The 19,838-nt window shown below is 53.6% G+C and overlaps 6 protein-coding genes across 6 annotated transcripts; 3 read left to right on the top strand and 3 right to left on the bottom strand.

Moving 5' to 3' along the window:
* Positions 1-340: 340 nt before the first annotated feature.
* On the bottom strand, positions 341-2,257 carry A1O3_09387 (uncharacterized protein; the record flags this gene model as incomplete). Its single annotated transcript, XM_007739481.1, has 1 exon — positions 341-2,257. The coding sequence occupies one exon, from the start codon at positions 2,255-2,257 to the stop codon at positions 341-343; it is 1,917 nt and encodes a 638-aa protein (XP_007737671.1).
* Positions 2,258-4,151: 1,894 nt separating this feature from the next.
* On the top strand, positions 4,152-6,272 carry A1O3_09386 (uncharacterized protein; the record flags this gene model as incomplete). Its single annotated transcript, XM_007739480.1, has 1 exon — positions 4,152-6,272. One exon carries the CDS (start codon positions 4,152-4,154, stop codon positions 6,270-6,272), a length of 2,121 nt encoding a protein of 706 aa, XP_007737670.1.
* A 1,929-nt stretch (positions 6,273-8,201) lies between these two features.
* On the top strand, positions 8,202-10,040 carry A1O3_09385 (uncharacterized protein; the record flags this gene model as incomplete). The annotated part of the gene is made up of 3 exons (XM_007739479.1): positions 8,202-8,356; positions 8,418-8,599; positions 8,656-10,040. 3 exons carry the CDS (start codon positions 8,202-8,204, stop codon positions 10,038-10,040), a joined length of 1,722 nt encoding a protein of 573 aa, XP_007737669.1.
* Positions 10,041-10,648: 608 nt separating this feature from the next.
* A1O3_09384 (uncharacterized protein) lies at positions 10,649-13,573 on the top strand (the record flags this gene model as incomplete). The annotated part of the gene is made up of 1 exon (XM_007739478.1): positions 10,649-13,573. One exon carries the CDS (start codon positions 10,649-10,651, stop codon positions 13,571-13,573), a length of 2,925 nt encoding a protein of 974 aa, XP_007737668.1.
* A 1,025-nt stretch (positions 13,574-14,598) lies between these two features.
* Positions 14,599-16,819, bottom strand: A1O3_09383 (uncharacterized protein; the record flags this gene model as incomplete). The annotated part of the gene is made up of 3 exons (XM_007739477.1): positions 14,599-15,309; positions 15,384-16,574; positions 16,643-16,819. The coding sequence occupies 3 exons, from the start codon at positions 16,817-16,819 to the stop codon at positions 14,599-14,601; spliced, it is 2,079 nt and encodes a 692-aa protein (XP_007737667.1).
* Positions 16,820-18,388: 1,569 nt separating this feature from the next.
* A1O3_09382 (uncharacterized protein) lies at positions 18,389-19,143 on the bottom strand (the record flags this gene model as incomplete). Its single annotated transcript, XM_007739476.1, has 2 exons — positions 18,389-18,679; positions 18,769-19,143. 2 exons carry the CDS (start codon positions 19,141-19,143, stop codon positions 18,389-18,391), a joined length of 666 nt encoding a protein of 221 aa, XP_007737666.1.
* Positions 19,144-19,838: the final 695 nt, after the last annotated feature.

The following is a 19,838-nucleotide window of genomic DNA, read 5'->3' as shown; positions in this document are numbered from 1 at the left end:
ATGCCTTTTCCATTAGTATCACCTCCGGCATTTCACTTTTCCGATAACCTTACCAGGTATGTTGTATCTATCGAGTCGATGAAGTTTGTTCAAAGACCTTTGCAGTCGTACCAATTTGTCCTGAAGTTGTCGGCGCTCAAGTTGGGTACTCTCGTCTTCAGAAGCGATCAGTCCAACCACGTCATCCGTTAGTCCGTAGAGAACGCTCGGTAAAAATATCATGCTCAGCGGTTCTAGCAGGCATTTTTCAACCCCGAGAACGCTGAAATCATCCACAAATTTCTTTCTTGCAACCTATGCGACAGAACTTCCTGTTAGCTGCGATCCCGGTCAGAAAGAATTAGAGTCTGGAAAGTCTCAGCACCTTGTAATATGCTTGCATGCAATCAACCGCTTCAGAAGCGGCAAAGACTTCCATACTGACTTCGGTTTCACCTGCCAGACTTTCAACCAGGAGGTCTATGCTGAACGTGAACCGCTGGACAGAGGATGAATTCTGCGGGTATTGTCCCCCGAGGAATTCTTTCAGTCTCCGGGCGGTATTTCTGTAAATGTGCCCCACCCGGGCTTCCTGCACACTATCTGTGAAGTAGTGATTGTAAGTAATTGGGTGCCCAAGTTGTTGAGGTTCGAGAAGCTCCCTTGTCTTTTGCCGTAATGACGCCTCGATTGCATCAAAAGCTGGGTTGAGAACGTGTTCTATGAGCCCCGTGAGGCTTTTGTTGTCTAGAATGTGACGCAAGATGGGCAAGGTGGTTTTCTGGACGTCTTCCAGTAAATTGTCAATACAATCCGTCACGATTGATTCCCACGGCTTTGATTGTAGGTAAAACAGGTCACCAATGATGAGGGGATTGAATGTGCCAGGAAGCTCTCGTCCTCTGCTCCTGCGCATACGTTGCTGGACTTCTTGCACGAAGTTGGAACGGAGAATCCTGGGTTCACTAGAATCCATGGAGTTAGCGTCGTCGTCGTAATCGTCGTCATCGTCGTCTATGATCTCTCTTTGCATCCCGTGTTTTTCCAGATTCTCAGAGAAATCAGAGAGACGGTTTTGGACCACAGCCCGTAGTCGCCTTTGGTAGCCATCATCTTCCATCGCATCACCAAAAAAGGGGTCGTTGTAGACTCCATGGATGGCACTGCCTAGAAGACTAGTGAGCCTTTCACTGCTATGCAGGAGATATTGACGTTGATCAGCCAGTGTCTGACGCGCATCCCCCAGCCTGCGTAGACTGGCTGCAGTGTCATGCGCAGACTGTTGAGTTTCGCCAATCAAGTCTGGGAGCTCGGAGAGGATATGATCTTTCAGAACTGCACTCAATCTTGGCTTAAGTGAGTCAATGCCGCCCTGGGATTTTGGCAAGGCCGCCCACACACCACTTGCGAGAAATGCGAGCTCTTTTTCGTTACGCTGGGCGAGTGAGAAATGTCGCTCTTTGTGATCTCGGTTTCTGAGGACATGCCAACCTAGCCTGAACGGTACCCGCTTGTTGTTGGCCAGTTGGAAAAAAGACCGTTCCATGTCAGAGTCCTCCGGGAGAGAATCTGGTTTGGTGATGATGCCCATCGTGCGATTTCCTGTCGGGTCGACTTTGCGGGTGAAAGCGGTAACCTTCTGGAGCGCTATGTCACTCTTGGCGGAGATGACAGCCAGGATGACACTTCTCTCGTTCCGTATGTAGGACAGGACCAAAGACTCCACAAAGTCGACTCCTTCGACACTCTGAAACTCGTCGGGTGCATGGTAGAGACCGGGAAGATCGACCAGAGTCAAATGAGGTTGGGTGGGCCCTGAGACCTCGACTCGAAGAACGTCTTTTGAAAATACATGGCCGTCTTGACCTACGCCAATGTGGTTTTCGGCTTCTTTGACGATGTCTGCAAAGCGACCCAAGTCCACCGTTGAGGACTCGAACTCTCGGATTCTCTCCTGCTCTGAAACAGGACGATCCTCGTCAGGATGAATGGACGCAGTAACGCCGAGGGTTGAGGATCGTCTCAGGATGAGTTCCGTTGCGAAACGAGTGCAAAGATTGTCTTTTATTGGGAAACCGAGCCCCGAAATTGCCTCTAAAACAGAGCTCTTGCCTGAGGACTGGTCGCCGCACACGACCAACTGTGGGAGGTTGACATATCTGCTAATGCCTTCCGATCTCAGTTGATCGATGACATTCAGGATCTCTTCATGGTCCTTGGACTGAAGTTGAATTGCCGGCGTCAAGAACTGGGGATCCCCTGCAGGCTCCATTGACATGGTAGAATGGTAATTCTAGCAGACTTGCAAGCATTTTGCCAGTGTCTCTGTCGTCTCTGATATAGGCTCTGGTCTCCCAAAGGCGTGGATTGAGGGGTGTAAGCACTGCTATGATAATCTAGCCCTTCATTAGTGGGCGGCTGCAGTCCGGACGCATCGCCGTGGACGTGTCTTGCCGCAACTGGCTGCTGTCACGTCACAGTACCTAACGCTGCATGTATCGAAAATAAATCTCGAACGCAGAAACGACACGTCTCCATGCGCCCGAAATGCTTGACGTGATGCATGAAGATGTAGGCGAGAAGGGCCTGGTGTGGCCGGTCACCCCCTCTTCACATGCAACAAACCTGCATCGTAACTTCTAGACTGATGATTGCAGATGTAAGATGATGATTAGGGTCAACAGACCACGTAATCCATGGCCCTGCTTAGCGATAGGCAAAGGAAGATGCCCTGGGGTGGAAAGCTTCACCACACTGCATGCATGCTGGCGGCGTCCAATCTATATTTGCTCTCCATGCAGTGGACAAATAGGTGACGAGCCGAAATAAGAGAGCGGCTACATGTTTGGCGGGGTTGGCCCATCTTGATAATGTTGCCCTTAATTAGAGTGGCCGACAAGGAGATATGATACATCTCGTGATCCTCTGTCGGTGTCGTATCATTGAAATCGCGGTGGCTGCGGTGGTTGTCACCAGCTGTGAGGGATTCGCCGGTGAGATACGGTTCACCGGATCGCTCGCCTGTAGGTGCTAGGTGGGTGCCTCGCTCACGACAGCTGGGTTTGCAAGGGGTAACGCCCCCTTGATTCCGAAATGGGAATGGGATGGGGCGCCAGCAGATATACCAGCCTTGACATTGGGCAGCAAACACAGAGAAACCGACAAGGGGGTCTGGGCCAATGAACTGCTCAAATCTATACGTAGTACTCCGTACTCCGTACTGCTACTCGTATACTGTCTCTACCTGGTAGGCGCCTGGAAGGTATCTAGGCAGGTGAGGTTATGATGAAACTTCGTATCCAAAGTAAATACTCCGCCGTACCAACTACTGTGGCGGAATGACGCAGTCGGCGAGTATGATGTCATTGGGTGTTCAACCTCACACTGCTGTGTTGTTCTCCCATCTCTTCGATCTTTATCAACAGCGCCGACGGCCATCTGCTACGAGCACTACAACTATTCCGTACTCGTACAAGGGCTTGAAAGCGATCTGGCTGTCCTACCTCTGACGCAAGACGAAGATCCTGCTGTGTTCCAACCAGTGTCCCCCTTAGACCGCGCGGCTGGAGACGGTTGCCACCTACGAGTACTACTCCATATCTACTATCTGCTTCTGTACGGAGTACGGCTAACTCTAACGGTCCAAGATCGAGCCATGGCCGTTTGATTCGCGCGCACAATCTAGCTATGATGTCGTCCTTTCTGGCTGGTGCTAGCAACAGAGCAGATCCTGGCCGTTGCCCTGCTAAGTCGAGTTCTGGTTCGCGAGTCTCCAGTCTCCGAGATCGCCAGGTTCCACCCAGCACTGCCGCAACAGCGTCCAGCCAGTGGCAGAGGCGGCGCAAAATTGCCCATCTTCATGTTGCGACATGTGCCTGTTTTTGGTCGGTTTCCCGGCACACTGGATGGATGTCGCATTCTTCCCTTCCATGCTTTAGTCCTCTCCGGTGTCTCGACATATTTGGCTTACTTACAGGCATGCCGTACTCGAACTGCGCATCTACTTGGCTTACTTACAGGCACTCCGTACTTGTACTGCGCACCTGCCGCGTAGGAAACACTCGCTCTGTCCGTCAATCGCATTCACAAATACCCTCGTTCGCCCTTGACCCTAATGCCACCAATTACCAACAAACCCTCTAGACTTACGCCAGCAATCTACTTGTGCGTCAATGTCGGAAACTCAGCTACGCACCCGTGCACTTGCGAGTGTTGAGTATGCCCACCAGTCCGAGAAGTTGTCTCTCGAAACCTCCGGCCAGACGATCGATGGCGCGGACCATGGCGTCGCCGTCCAAGCCAAGTTCATCACCCCCCTAGATCCGGTGATAGAGACGGCAGATGGCAACAGGCTACCCTCAGTCCCAGTCCCGGAGGCCCACAGAATTAATCTGTTGAAGCACCAGGCTGAAGGCCGACCATACCATCCTAGCCCAACGCGACCAAGAGGGCTGAGTAGGTTCGACGTGGTCGAGGCTGCGACGGCCGCACAGGCGGAGCAGAAACAAGAGGCACATGCGGCTCAAGAACAGCAGACACAAGCGGACCATGAAAGTACAAACAGTCGCCTCGACGAAGCTATACCGCCATCGCATACCCACCCTCTCTTTCCCCCGCTACCTTTATACGGGCCACCATCCTTGTTTCGGGAAATACAGTGTGCGACCTTTCGAACCACATCGTTCTTCCTGTCCAACGCTTTCTTGGTAGTCATCGTTCTGGGGGCAGTCTTCACCTCAATCCCCAGGCTGTTGAACAATTTTTGGTTGTGGTTGACATTCCGAAGTGCTGACACTCGAAGACCGTTCTATGAGGAAGAAAAAAGGCGGGCGAATAATCGCAGACTACAAGAGGTGGAATGGACTAGGAAACAAAAACGAGCCACGCCTGTCAAGGCCGGCTTGTCGGCTTTTCCTGATGATACGTACGAACCACTTGAAGGAGGGCCTGACCCGCTGATATGCGATATTGGCTACTATGCACGTAGAGTCGGGTTAGATGTGGAAGAGTTCAAAGTTCAGACCGAAGACGGGTTCGTTCTCAGACTGTGGCATGTCTTCAATCCCCTAGAATATACCCCGGCCGCTCAGTCCGAGCGGGAACCAACCTCTTCCGAAGTTTTCACCAGTGGACGAAGCGGTCGCCAGGGACATGTACGGAAGCAGTACCGGGACGGAAATCGAAGGTACCCAGTGCTTCTGGTTCACGGTCTACTGCAAAGTGCCGGGGCATATTGCACAAATGACGACGACAGCTTGGCGTTCTTCCTCTGCAAGTCTGGCTATGATGTGTGGTTGGGCAACAATCGATGTGGCTTCAACCCTGAGCATAGTCTGCTGCGGTACAGTGATCCCCGGATGTGGGCATGGAATATTCGACAGATGGGTGTGCTGGACCTACCAGCGCTAATGTCCCGGGTGCTGGAAGAGACCGGGTTCCAGAAGCTCGGTCTGGTCTGTCACAGTCAAGGGACCACCCAGACTTTTGTGGCGCTGGCCAAGGAGCAGCGACCCGACTTGGGAGACAAGATTAGTGTGTTCTGCGCCCTGGCGCCAGCGGTGTATGCCGGGCCACTGATTGGGAAGATGTACTTCAAGTTCATGCGGGTGATCTCGCCCGCCATGTTCAGGATGTTCTTCGGGATCCACAGCTTTATCCCGCTCATGATGACGATGCATCGAGTCTTGCCCGGCAAACTGTATGGCGCCATGGGGTATCTTGTTTTCTCCTTCCTCTTCAACTGGACTGACACTCGATGGGATCGTGGACTCCGGGATCGACTGTTCCAGTTCTCGCCGGTATACGTGAGTGCTGAGAGTATGCGTTGGTGGCTCGGGCGTGAGTGTTTCGCCAATCATAGGTGTGTCCTGGCCACACGGGAGGAAGGCCAAATGGAGGATGTGGAAGACGAATCTGAGGAAGAACAGAAGGAAGAGACCATGGCCCACAGACAAGATCGGGGCCGAACGGCATGGTACGATGAACGCGTTCCTCCCATGGCGCTGTGGGTAGCTGGCAGCGACGATCTCGTCGACGGAAGAAGGCTCTTGAGGAGGTTCGCGCGCGGACGCGAACCTTACGTCAATATAGTTCACAGCAAGGTGATTGAAGAGTACGAGCATCTCGATGTGATTTGGGCCCTGGATGCTGTGGAGCAGGTGGGCAAGGAAGTTCGAGATGTGCTGTGGAAGACCATGTCGGAGGAGGCCAAAACCGCGTGCAGGAAAATATCGGGGGTTGTAGGCAGCGATCCAGACGCTGAACCACGAACCCTAAGGTCGGACGAGAAATGAAAAGAGCGTTCTTAGGTGGGTTGGGGGAATGATTTCGGCTGCAAAGAGCAATAGACAGACACTGCCTACAGAATACAAGATGTCAATCAATAGACAGACGCCGCCTACAGAATACAAGACGTCAATTCACTTTGATGCCGCGCGCTCACTTTCTGCCGACACCCAAGGTAACTTCACTGTGTTCAGTCTAACGAGGATGTGCCTCTAGGTACTTCTAGGTACGTACGTACCTGAGATATCTGTACGGAGTATTCTATGTCCAGAGTAAGGTATTGACCTGAGATATCTGAGGCACGGAGTATTCGAGATCAAGTGAGGTTGTTTGCTTACTTCTTTCGGAAGGCCCATGCGAGAAGGTCAGACGTCGCCCCTGGATTTCAGCATTTTGCGAGCGAGTATCTGTAGACTTATGATCGGCAAGCGGATATGAACGACATGGAGATTAAGTACGAAGTATCGATACTGCGACCATCACTAAATAGTATGTTGCAGTTGTAGTTGCAGCAGCTACTGGTCGCACCTATCTCGAAAAGAATAAGAGTCGAGTCTGCGCAGACCGGTGGCAGTCTACGACAACTCCAGCATTACTGATTAGTATAAACAACGATAGGAACACGAGATATCGGAGCTAGTGTGTAGTTCCTCGAGACCTCTTCTCTCTCCGAGATCCGAGACGAAGAATTCCTTATGGCGATGAAAGGTGGCGATAATACAGTTTTGTATATCACGAATTGTGTAAGCGGCTCCACGGCCGAGGTGACTGATAAGGCAGGCCATCCATAGTAATTAGTAGTACATACAACCTACCGTCACCAAAATTGTCTCTCCTCCGTACCCGAGCTTCAGTGTTTCCTTCTCCTCGATATGAATGAGAAAGAGCCAATGAACAATGCCATTGATGACCATCCAGCGATCACCTGTAGTTACATACCAAGGTCGGTAGCTTTAGTAAGGTACACTGGCACGAGGCATCCGTACTCCCTCAGCTACTACACCATATCCGTACGGAGTACACATACAGATAACTGCAGGGTACGTCAGCACGACCAGTCCGGAGAAGGTGCCAGGCACTCAGGGAATTCGGCGACGTCCTCGTGGCAGCGGCCACGACTGAGGTATGGCAGGGATGGTGGGCGATAAAGGATTCTACTGGCTCGACAGGAGACAGCTGAGCAGCTCCACTGGCAGCATGTCGGAGTTTGGAGTTTGGGGGGCGGCGCATGCCCTAGATAAACCCCGAGGCCGAGGGTCCTAAGGGTGTATTTCAGGCACCTCTAGGGCTTGTCTAAGCTTTCTAACACGACCCCGCAGCCTATAGCTGACCACGCCCGTCCTTACTACCGCCTCTAGTGAATCCCCCGCCCAAGCGGCTCCTCTCCTCACTGCTTGTCTCCTCCTGCGCCATCTTCCTTATCTTTGACTTCGCTAGCGACCAACCACTCACCTCTCATCCACCTCTGATCTCTCACTGCCGTGCCCTTCATGTCCTGTGGAAACTGGAGTTGGCCTCCGATAACCAGCGTCAACTTGCCCGATGGAGCCTTAGTCTCGCACATCCCTCAGCCGAATCATGCTCCGTCGCCTAACACGATGTTGCACGAGAGCTCATGCCCATGCTCATCGACTCGTGCTCAAGCAGCTAGCGACGCGGTGCTTTTGATTATCTCTCCTCTTTGATTTCGATCAGGGATATATTATGCATACGGACATGCCACCTTTCCAGACCATTTTCTTCCTCAGTATGCTTCTCTGTCCATCCATATACGCCGTATCTGTTGAGTAGCAATACTGTACCTCAATCGACCCTACACCATCGACGAGGGGAACGACATACGCGAGGGCCGGCCAACCCTGTCCGTCAACAGTCTATGAGCACGAGCGGTCGACCGTGGTGAAGACATACACCGTATACATCCACAGGCCGCAACCATGGCCGCAGAGCGCAACCCAAGTACTGCTTCTGGCATGCACCGCAAGTCAGTCGCCGAGGAACCTGTCACCTCAGTCCTTGATCCTGGGGTGGTTCCCGTGTACGAGCGCGAGTTAACTGCCGATGAGGAGGTCCTGGCAGCGCTGGGTTACAAGTAAGCCACATGCCGTCCTCAACATTGAGAAAGAAGGAACCCATACTCATCTCGTCCCAAGACCCGAATTCAAGCGCGAATTCTCGCTCTGGACCTCTTTCTGTGTGTCTTTCGCCGTCCTGGGCTTACTGCCGTCCTTCGCCTCGACCGTCTGGTATGGGATGGGCTACGCAGGGACCCCCGGTATGGTGTGGGGATGGTTGATTGCAATGGCATTCATCCAATGCGTCGCAATGGGCATGGGTCAGTCAATCGATGTTCGAGTCCTTGTACGCCGGAGCTAACTGACACACAAACAGCTGAACTCTGCTCTTCCATGCCCACCTCCGGAGGTCTTTATTACGCCTCAGCCGTGCTTGCACCTCCAGGGTACGGGCCTCTTGCTGCGTGGATCACTGGCTGGTCCAACTGGCTGGTCCAGGTCACCGGTGCCCCTTCAGTGGACTACTCCCTGGCGTCCATGATTCTGGCTGCTGGATCCATCAACGACCCTTCCTACGTTCCCCAAAACTACCAAATATTTCTCCTTACCACTTTGATCATGATCCTCCACGCCATGATCTCGTCGATGCCCACCCGATGGATCGCTACCTTCAACTCATACGGCAGCACCTTCAACATCATTGCATTGGTGATCACCATCATCGCTATTCCAGCCGGTACCAATCGCACTGACAAAGGCCTGCCGCGGTTCACCAAAAGCAGTACTGTCTGGGGCAACTTTTACGAAGGAACCGACTTCCCCAACGGCGTGGCGATCCTCATGTCTTTTATTGCCGTCATCTGGACCATGTCTGGCTATGATGCGCCTTTCCACCTGGCAGAAGAATGCAGCAACGCCAACATTGCCAGTCCCCGGGCCATTGTCCTGACCTCCGCAGTAGGAGGCGCGTTTGGTTGGTTCCTGCAATTGGTGGTGGCTTATACCGTGATCGATATTGACGATGTCCTCAACTCCCCTATTGGCCAACCTTGGGCTTCTTATCTGATGGAAGTCTTGCCGAAGAAAACCGCACTGACCCTGTTGGCGATGACCATCATATGCGGCTTCTCAATGGGGCAAGGTTGCATGGTTGCTGCGTCACGAGTTACCTATGCCTACGCACGCGATGGGTGCTTCCCCTACTCCAAGCTGTGGAAGCAGGTCCATCCGTGGACCAAGACCCCTGTCAATGCCGTATGGCTCAATGCTGTCGTGGGCATTCTCTTGACCTTGCTCTTGTTTGGAGGCGAGGCCGCCATCGGTGCAATCTTCAGCGTCGGAGCTCTCGGAGCGTTTGTCGCTTTTACCATCCCCATCACGATCCGCACATTTTTTGTCGGTAGCCGTTTCCGACGCGGGCCCTGGCATCTGGGCAAATTCTCCTATCCCATTGGTGTTGCATCTACTTGCTTCACCTTGTTGATGATACCTATCCTTTGCCTACCGAGCGTGACTGGCTCAGACTTGGACGCCTCCCTGATGAACTGGACATGTCTCGTGTGGGGTGGTCCGATGCTGATGGTTCTGATCTGGTGGATTGTTGACGCCCACAAGTGGTTCAAGGGACCAAAAGTCAACGTCGAGCACGCAATGCTTGGGAGAGAGGGCAACATTCTCGATGCCAAAGATGGTGGTTCAGATACAGGCTCTCAAAACTCTCCGATTCCCACCAAGGAGGTTGGTAAAGCGGCCGAGGTGTAGGATGACCTTGTCGATTGTTGTGAATATTCTTACTGGGGCCTGTTTATGAGCGTATTGTATATCCGCGGTGGACCTGAGATGTAATGCTTTTGTTAGGACTCGGCCCGAGTCATATACCAGTTTTGCAGTGGATATCGTCACTGGAAGGGTGACCTCTCAAGCTAGCAGAGGACGACGCTCCATGAATCAATCGTACTATCGAAGGGCATGCAAAGACACAGTACATACCAATTTATCTCAATCCCGTGACTGCGCGCGTCCCACGCGACACGTGTCAAGGCTTAGGCCAAGTTTTCCCCGCCTTTTGAGCGATCCAGAAGGTCAAAAAGACTCCAGTTATCACTTGCTTCGTACACCAACTGCAATGGATCATATGGGCGTGCGATGGCCCTGCAACCCAGGTCTTCATCCATGCATAACCATTTAATGGGATCTAGAATCCGCCATCTTCCCTCGACCAATTTCGACGACACGAACGACTTCCCTGCTCCACCCGCGAAGAGGGCGAAAACCGCAGACCTTCAGGGCCGAACCAGTCTAAAGCGAGGATCGCCCAACAAGTCGACGGGGAAACGAACCATCAAGACCGGAAACCCAGGTCTTCATCCATGCATAACCGATTGATGAGGGGATCTAGAATCCGCCATCTTCCCTCGACCAATTTCGACGACACGGACGACTTCCCTGCTCCACCTCCACCTGCGAAAAGGGCGAAAACCGAAGCCCTTCAGGGCCAAAGCAATCTAAAGCGAGGATCGCCCAACAAGTCGACGGGGAAACGAACTATCAAGATCGAAATCCCAGACTCGGAAGACGAGGATCAAGATACGGAGGATGGAGGGGTTGGGCTCTCCGCTCCCAGAGCAACACAATTGGAAGCCACCCTGCCACCGGTCGGGACGGATGAAGAAGCCATAGAGGCTTATGAGGCGTACAAGGCAGGGGAATACAACTCAGAGAACCAAGAGCTGCACAATGACACTACGGTCCAGTCGCGGCTGGAGTCGCGGTCTTGGATAAGGGGACGCAGCTCCATTTACGTGGATGCCTTCAACCTGGCCCTTGACACCGTGCTTGAGGAGGAAGGTCACCTCTTCAATGCAGCCGAGCTACGCCTCTTCCAGATATGGAGAGAGTTGGCATATGAAGCGCAGTATCTCTACGTCCGGTTGTTTCTGAGGAAGACCAGCAAATGGTTTCGAGTCAAAGACTTGCAATATTATGGCGATGTGGCCGACATCGACACTGCAGTAATGGAGTTGCAAAAAGAGAGGACCCTACCGCCCGTCGAGCCCGAAACCAGCCTTCATCCGGGAGAGTTGGAACCTCCTGAAGGATCAGTGCTTGGTGAGAAATTCGCTTTCGCCGAGTGTTCCTCCGAGCATATCACGACCCTGGATGAGGCGAGCAGCCTCTTACTTCTTGATGAGTTGAAAAGCCTGGCAAAACAAGCCAAAGTACAGGGAAAGAATAAGCATGAGCTGTTACGAAACTTCCGTCGCACAAGTTACAAGCAGACAGGGCTCGCGTTCAAAGGGCTCAGACGGACGGAAACCGAAGAGTCGCGGGCAAATTCGATTTCCGAGGATGGCCGGTCTGACTGTGTAGATGAAGAGGATGCAAGTAGTGGATCTCGGACTCCCACACATGCTATCAACAACCGTGATGCCCATTTCACCAAGAAGATTCTCGACCAGACCGGACGGTGTATCCGTCTGTCCATGACGCCGCTGAAACTGTTCGAACGCGTACATCTCGTCTTTTACCGCAGCACGGAGTGGACGGAGAAGAGTCTGACGACTCTGATTCTGGCCAAGATCTCGCGACGGAACTTCCCAGAATACTTGGTCAGCAGATCGAGCACGATCTTCGAGTCGAGGTCTCTTCTGCTCGAGTTTGAAGCGAGCCTACGTACGCAATTCCGGGTCGACAACATCCTGGAGTTTAACGGCACTCCCGGGCGCAAGGCGCTCGAGGAAGTCAAGGAGATCTTCGAAGCCGTCTATCCCCGATGGAAAGCTCTACTGCTCGATGAGCAACGGAAGGAGGACCGCGTGTACGAAAGTGGGGAGGGAGCGTATCTTCGGCGGTTCAGCCCGGCGTGGGTGTATACGCGCATCGTGCACAAAGCACTACATGCCCTAGCCAGGTTCAAGGAACATGTCCGCGAGCACGAACTTCTGACCGAGCTCTTGGATCAGCGGCTGTTTCACGCTTCGAGACGGGGGTCGTGGTATCAGCGCAAAGCGCTTCTGGAAGAACACTACATGCACGCGCTCACACCAAATGAGAATCGAAGTGTCGAGGCGAACAAGAAACACTGGAAACGGATAGCACTGCGTACATGCGAGCAGGGGCTCCAAGACAAGGAATGCCATGTCATCTACCATTATGATCTACAGAAGCGGATCAAGAAACTAGAGAAACAGCTGCACCTGCCGTTGAGAGAACAACACGAGTTCGGCCACGTGAGGCTCCGCAAGGCCGTGGAGCGAGACGTGGTGGGGATCAAGATCGAAAAGGACTATCAGATTCAAGGTGAAGATACTCCCACAAGAAGCGATGGCTTGAGCAGCAAGAACAGCGTCAAGACGTCTAATCTGACCTCGAATGAGAAGGACGAAAGTGTCAGCAAACCCCCGACTCTGCTCCACCAACCCAGCACATCAGGGGAACTAGGAGCCAAGACAGTCTGGCTGGATTCTCTCGACACCCATCTTCCCGTGAGCGTAGAGGCCATGTGTCTATCTCACTACCGCCACGTGCTAGGCTACAAAGGGTACCACAGCGAAGGCGGGATCCTGCGCACGCTATTCGGGCTGTTGTTCCACGACATTCTGTTCTTCGATCCTTACATCCCCAATGTGTTCCAGACAGCGTACCAGACGTGCCCGTTGGACCTGCACACCGACAGCTTCTTTTCGTCGCGCGTGCCCGAGATTGTGGGCCGCATCAATCAGCTCTCGAACGGGGAAGGCCGGTCCATCGCCCGTCGAGTCTGGGACGAACACTACAAAAGACGGACGTGCATCGTTGGCGTGCAGTGGGACGGCTTTGACCGCGACGACTTGCTTGAATTGATCGACTGCTGGGACGGCCAGGCCTTGGGCACAGTCATGCTGATCATGGCCCAGGAATATCAGAGTCGTGGCGGCGGTGTCCCTGATCTGGTGTTGTGGAAGAGATGGAGCGAGGAGGAGGTTGACGACAAGGAGGACGAGGACGAGGACGAGGACGAGGACGAGGACGAGGACGAGGACGAGGACGAGGACGACCTGGCCAAGGCAGATGCGAAATCCAATCCTAGTAACACTAGCAGTACTCGGAGAGCTGGGGAGGACAAGGCAGTCTCATCCGCCTCACTACAACCAGAGCGCGAACCAGGCAGAAAAGGCGAGATCTTGTTCGTCGAAGTCAAATCGGCCAACGACCGCCTCAGCGACACCCAGCGCCTCTGGATCTCGGCCTTGCTCGCCGCCGGCGTCCCAGTCGAACTGTGCCACGCTGTTGCCGGCGAGGTGAGGAGAGAGTAGTCTACTGTGTGTACCTACCGTAGGTAGGTCTGTAGGTATGTAGGTCTGTAGGTACCTTAGCTAGGTATTAGGTACCTTGGCTAGGTCTGGATAGATCCCAGATACCTTGTGCTAGTACGAGAACGAGAACGAGAACGCGATTGATGTTGAGAACCATATTAAGAACCATGTTCTACCACGTCCAAGTATAGAGTATACTGTATACACCTCCTTAGCAGTACTATTAACTACTGGCCAATTACATCACACTCAAGCCTCGCTTTAAATCCATATCTATATCTGAGATATCAGTAGCTGGTGGTAGCAGACAAATTTTATTATATTTATCTTCATCTTCACCTTCACCTTCACCTTCACTAGTTTGTCACTTACCCACTCGTTGCTCGTCACTCGTCATTCGTGTGGGTAAATTACATATGACCTCCCTATATATGTATGTATGCTTACTTCATCTTCTGCTGTCTATACACTTACTTGATTACTTGACTTGCTGACTTGCTGACGGTATTCAGACTCGTGGTAAGCTTGTATATATATAAATACATAGACCTTGCAAGATTTTTGTTGAACCCCCACACGGCATGGCACTGGACACACCACACCACACCACACCACACCACAGGGATGTTGATCATGATACGGGCATGAGAACAGAACACGTTTATTTCTATGCAAGGCTTCGCTATGCAAGTCTCAAGAGACCGGCCCGTTGCCAGTACCGGTGTGATCTAAAGTCTCATCTCCATCTCCATCTCCAGGTCCAGGCCAGGCCCATTTAACTCTAACTTTCCAGGTCAAGCCTTGCTCAGCTCCAACGTATTCAGCCCAAGGCCTTGGCCCTGGCTCTTCCTGATACCGCCCCCTCCCAGCTCGATGTAGCTATGCTGAAGATTCCGCCGGCGACAAGCCCCAGCCTCCGCACGAACATGACGGATGATTTTGTACACAAACAACAGATTAAAAATTTGGCTTGGGCCGGATCGTCTTCTCTCTTGTGCTCGAGCGAGCGGCGAAAACCGAATCAATCACTTGGGTGAGAAAAACCTCGACCCCTCGAGGCTCTGCGGTACCTTGACTCTTCCGAAACTGTTGTCCAGGTCCAGCAAGATCTTCAAGGCATTCCGACTGCGCAGGTACGGCAGCGGGGCCGTGGCCTCTCTAAGACCGACGCCCGGCTCCACCTTGCCTGCAGTCGCATGCTGCGCGTCGGCATCCTCGCCGTATGGCAATAACTTGCTGAGGACTTCATACGCAGCCAGAGTGAATCCGAATTGCGGCGACGAGCGAAGAATCCGAGCAGGCCCACCCTTGAAGAAGGCGCGAAATCCCTCCTGCTTCCAGATCTTGCGGGCGCAGTCTGTCAGGCCGTTGTATACCACGTCGCCCTTGCGCGCTTCCACTTGGAGCCGCGTCTTGATCACGTCGCAGGGTGTGGTGAGGTAGGCGGCGGGCATTCCAGCGATAGCACCGGCGGTCAGAAGCTGGATGATTCCGAGTTTCTTCTGCTGCGTTTCACCAAACATGTCGCGCTTCAGGTGGTTGTACGTCGGGAAATAGATGGCCGAGAAGGGGACGTCACGCAAAAGACACGCCGATGCGCCTTTGTACAATCCCAAAATACCGAGGTTGCGCACGATCCACATGGCTGATCGTTTGGGCACGGCATCAGACTGTTTGGCCAGTTCACCTTGCACTTGGAGCCGGATCTTGACGATTTCGAGAGGGTTCGTAAACACCTAAAGTAAGTGGCAAGGTTAGTGGCAGACCAGACAAACGAGCCAACGAGCACTGATGATCAACGGCAACATACCACTTGACAGGCACCAGCAGAACCACCGGCAAGGATCTCGGCACTCAAAGCGATCGCATTCGTTTGTTTGTCGGTAAAACGTGCACGCACAAGGTCGTTGACGGTCAGCTTGATAGCCTTTTCCGGAGCGACACCGACCAGTTGCGGAAGCACACCAGAATACAGGCCTCTGGCTCCCTCGTTGCGGATGACCTTGCGTGCACAGTCTATTGAATTCTCATAGAGACGTTCGCCGGGAAGCACACTTCGTTGGTTCTGCATGCGCGTCTTGACCAGATCGATGGGGTAGACCATAAAAGCACCAAATGCGCCTGCAATACTCCCCAGGCCGAAGTGGTGAGCAGACTCAAGGAGGCTATGGAGGAATTGTTGAGATTTGGACACCACGCGGTCTGCCGTGTCGTTGATAGCGCCCAGCTTTCCTGCTGCAGTTTGCCAGCTCGCGTCCAACACTTTGGCGAAGTCATCCAGACCTAACCGGCCCGAAGGCGCATCGAGACCGGCGAAGTGGAAGAGAATGTCGGCCTCCATGGGGGTGTAGAGAGAAAAGCGGGTCAATCGTGCAGCCTCGTTGAGGAAATCGGATCGGTCGATGCGTCCATCAGAAGATTTGGTCGTGGCGTTTCGAATGATTAGCTCTAGAAGGTCCATTTCCCGGATGATGTTCTGGAAAGCTCGGACATTGGCGTACGAGATCTTGGTTCCAGTGGAAATGTTGCACAGGGTCGGGAGGTTCTCCAGGAGGTGATCTGACAACTTGTGTCCGGCGGTGGCGCGGATGATACGTTCAAACTCTTCAGGCTCGATATATCCATCCTTGTCCTTGTCATAGAGGTGGAAGGCCTGGCGGATGCGCTCACCCTGCAGCCCACGCATCATCTGTGCAAACTGGGGGTATGTCATCTCATGTCTCTTGCCCTTGCCGCCAATGTACAGCGATGCCCATTCCGAGTTGAAGTCGAAAGGGATGCTGTCTCCACCTCGGTTCTGCTCGTAGATTTTCTGGAACGCATCTGACTTGACCAAGCCGGTGCCGTCGACGTCAAACAGTCTAAAGGCGATCTCGTACTCTGCGTCTGATTTGGCCAGCAGGTTCTCAAAGGCCGCCCATTCAGACATTGTGATCCTGCCCCGCTTGTGTCGATCTGCGACATTGAACAGAATGCCATACTGTTCTCTCCTGATCTTGTGCTGCGCCGTGACAAAAGAACAAAGGGTCAGAACGACGCCAGGAGATCGGTTGAGCTGCGGCGACTTACATAGTCTTCTCCCTGCGGAGCAATGGCGTCGATAAAGTCCACCTCATTCATGTAGAGTTCACCGTCATCGGCCCGTTGGGCGTGTTTGAGGAAGCTGAGTCGTGCTTCTGTTGACACACTTTCCGGTTGCGTCGTGCCGACCAGCGACTCTTTGACAGCTTCGGTGACGGTCGCCATGATTATGGGAGGGTTCTCGGCGACGATAGAGGAGCTAAGGGGAGGTAGAGAGCCGCCGAGATCACTAAGGAGTCATGCGGTCGGGTTGCAGTGCAGTCGTGGTCGTGGTCGTAGTCGCGCGAAGTGAGAAGGAGATCGACACAGGAGACTTTAAAAAAAAGTGCCGGTGTTGAAGGGCGGTGATAAGCCGTGGCGCGATACTAGCACAGTAGGTACGTACCTAGGTACCATGGATAAAGAGATCTCAGTTTCTTATGAGACAGGACCGAGGCCAGGAGAAATTTGAAGCTTAGAGCAATCTTGGAAACCGGAATGGGCAACGACTACTCGACTGCTCGACTGCTCGACTACTCGACTACTTGACTACTACTGTCCTGGCATCTTGGAGACACTCGAGATTACCGGATTGCAGTACAAAGTACAGAGAGTATAGGTGCGGCCCAGCATCCGGGTGAAGGTCGACTGCGACAGCGACTGCGAAGGAGCGGACAACAGTAATTATTATTAGTGGACACTAGACAGCCGACAGCCGTCTCAACTTTCAAGGCCTCCTTAAGCCCGCCCTGCCACGGGGTTTATGTAGGAAGCGTTCCGTTCGAAAATTTAATGCGGGCCTCTCTGAGCTGGGCAGAGTATGTAGCCGCTGTTTCACCGCGACAGGCAAGGCGCTCCAGGCACCGGCAAGAGGCCTCAGGCTTAAGGCTCAGGCTTGGAGGCATGAGCCACAGGCATCATGGTACAAGTACGGAGCACTATACTCCGAAAGTACAGGAGCTAAGGAGCTAAGTGGCTTAAGGGGCCAAGGGGCTCAGGCTTTGCTTAGATCTCAGAGCTTAGGCCCCGGGGCGTGGGATGCCGATGCCCCTTAGCCCGTTGGCCCTAGGACAAGAGCTCTCCCGCCACGCTTCGTCACTCGGGTCCATTTTCCACGAGCCGACTCCCTCAGTCGGGAGCAGGTGCCGACTTCACCTCGACAAATCTCGGCTGAAAGGAACGACGAAAACACCAGGCGGGTCTATAGATTATGCATCGCATATGCCAATAATTACTGTAGTCCTGTAGTCCTGTATCGGCAGGACAGGGGTGCGCGGATTCAGATACCTGGTCCCTGTAGCGGCAGTCCTCTGTCCTCTGACTCTGTAGTACTCCGTACTGTGCCTCAGGAGCCATCCATTGCCATTCATTTCTTGCAGGCCGGTTAAGATTACAGAGTATCCGTACTGTATAGCCATTCCCTTTCCGTTTCCAGCACCGTTTCCAGTTTCATTTCTACATCTTCCCTTGCAACTCCGTTGCGCCCTCGTGGACAGTACACATCACAGTACACGTACAGATAAAAATCCTCCAAGACGATAGAGCATCTACTATCTACCAGTAGTAGTTGCCACAGTAGTAGTACTTCGTACTCCTTCCTCCTAGTTCTCCCCAAAGAACGCCGGTCAAAGAAGCCGGCCGGAGTCATCATCTCATCAAGCAGAACATTCCCAATTCACAAGTCGACCGCGACAGCCTGACCCCTAACCCCTGATTCATCTTTCTCTCTTTCGCGTGCGCTGTACAAAGTACTAACTAGTACTGATATGCACCATCGACCTTGTAAGCTCCTTCGCTATCGGACAGAATGTGCCCTACGCCCGGGAGACTCTGATGCTGCAGCATGCCCATCTCACTGGCCCGGCGACTGTGGCCAGCGTGGCCCAGAACAATGCCGCTGTCGTCGGCATTTTCATACTCGTCCGTGGAGGTGGACGAGACATGTTCGGATTCAATCACGGCGGTCTGGCCAGAACTGGCCCGGGACCTGGTCCGAACATGGCGAGGGCGGGGAATCCCCAACCGTCGAAAGCCTTGTTGCAAGATCTGAGCCTCGCGTTAGCTAGCTCTCAAGTGTCACCGGCGCAGGTACAACCACGTCCCGAACCGCCGGCGGGAGTGGCGACTATACTGACCATCTTTTCCACTTCCTCCCATCTCTCCCCAACCTGGTCACTGATACTCCGCCAGAACTGTTCTCGGTGTCGGTTGTAACAGGTGATTACCTTGTGGATCCGCGCCTCGTCCCAATGACCCCGGGCTTTCTGTTGCAGCCGTTCGTGACGTTTCCGGCAGGCATTGCCCGTCTTGTTGGGGAAATATTGCACATGGATGTCGTCCCATGACATGTCTTGACTCTTGGCCTCGAGCAGCGCATTGTCCTCCTCCGGCGTCCAGGGAAGACTCTGTCCTGGCCGGGGGACCGGCTCGGTCCGGACTGGTTGGTGCATCGACATGGAAGGAGGAGCAGTAGCAGGAGGAAGCGGAGGGCGCACCGGGGCACCCGCCATGTAGGCCTGCATCATGGGTTGCTGGGGGTAATGTAGGTGGTGCTCGGGCCAAGCCAGCCCGCTGCCTGCTTGAGTAGTATGCGGCCACGCTGCCATGTTGGTCACCATGTTGGTCGAGCCGTGGATTTCGTAGGGCACCGGTCGTTTGCTGACACGTCGTGGTGCTGTGTGTTGCTTTGGCATTCCTTGCCGGACAAAATCCCTGGGAACCGGCTTCGGGCTGGGGCCTCCGGTCAACAGCCAGGCTGACCGACAAGCAGTTCAGACGGAGCGGTCGGGATTGGATTGGGACTGAGACTGGGACTGGGACTGGGATTCGAATTGGGATGGGATTATGATTATGGGAAGACCGGATGGGTGGAGCGAGTGTGCCAGACAAAGCAGCCGAAAGAGAACACAACGATCGAGGTGACGGCCGGGAAGGCTCAAGGACTGGACAGGATGAGAACGTTGAACACCTGGATCTGGACCTGGATGCCTTGTGCCTGACCACAGTCTTATGAAGGTCTTGCGTCCAGCCCAGCGAAATCACCCACGAAACCTCAAACACGCGGGCGTCAATTTCAGATGCCGCGGGATGCCATGCTACAGATTCGGTTTGGGGCTCATTCTGAATATACCGCAGCCTTAGGAGCCGCCCCTCTCGACTTTGCTGTGCAAGCGCAGCCTTCGCCGCCGTGGTGTCATCCGACGCC

This window comes from Capronia epimyces, assembly GCF_000585565.1.
Source record: "Capronia epimyces CBS 606.96 chromosome Unknown aczIQ-supercont1.9, whole genome shotgun sequence".
NCBI lineage: Eukaryota > Fungi > Ascomycota > Eurotiomycetes > Chaetothyriales > Herpotrichiellaceae > Capronia > Capronia epimyces.
The sequence above is the reverse complement of the archived record's forward strand: the minus strand, read 5'-3'. Positions and strand labels throughout refer to the sequence as shown.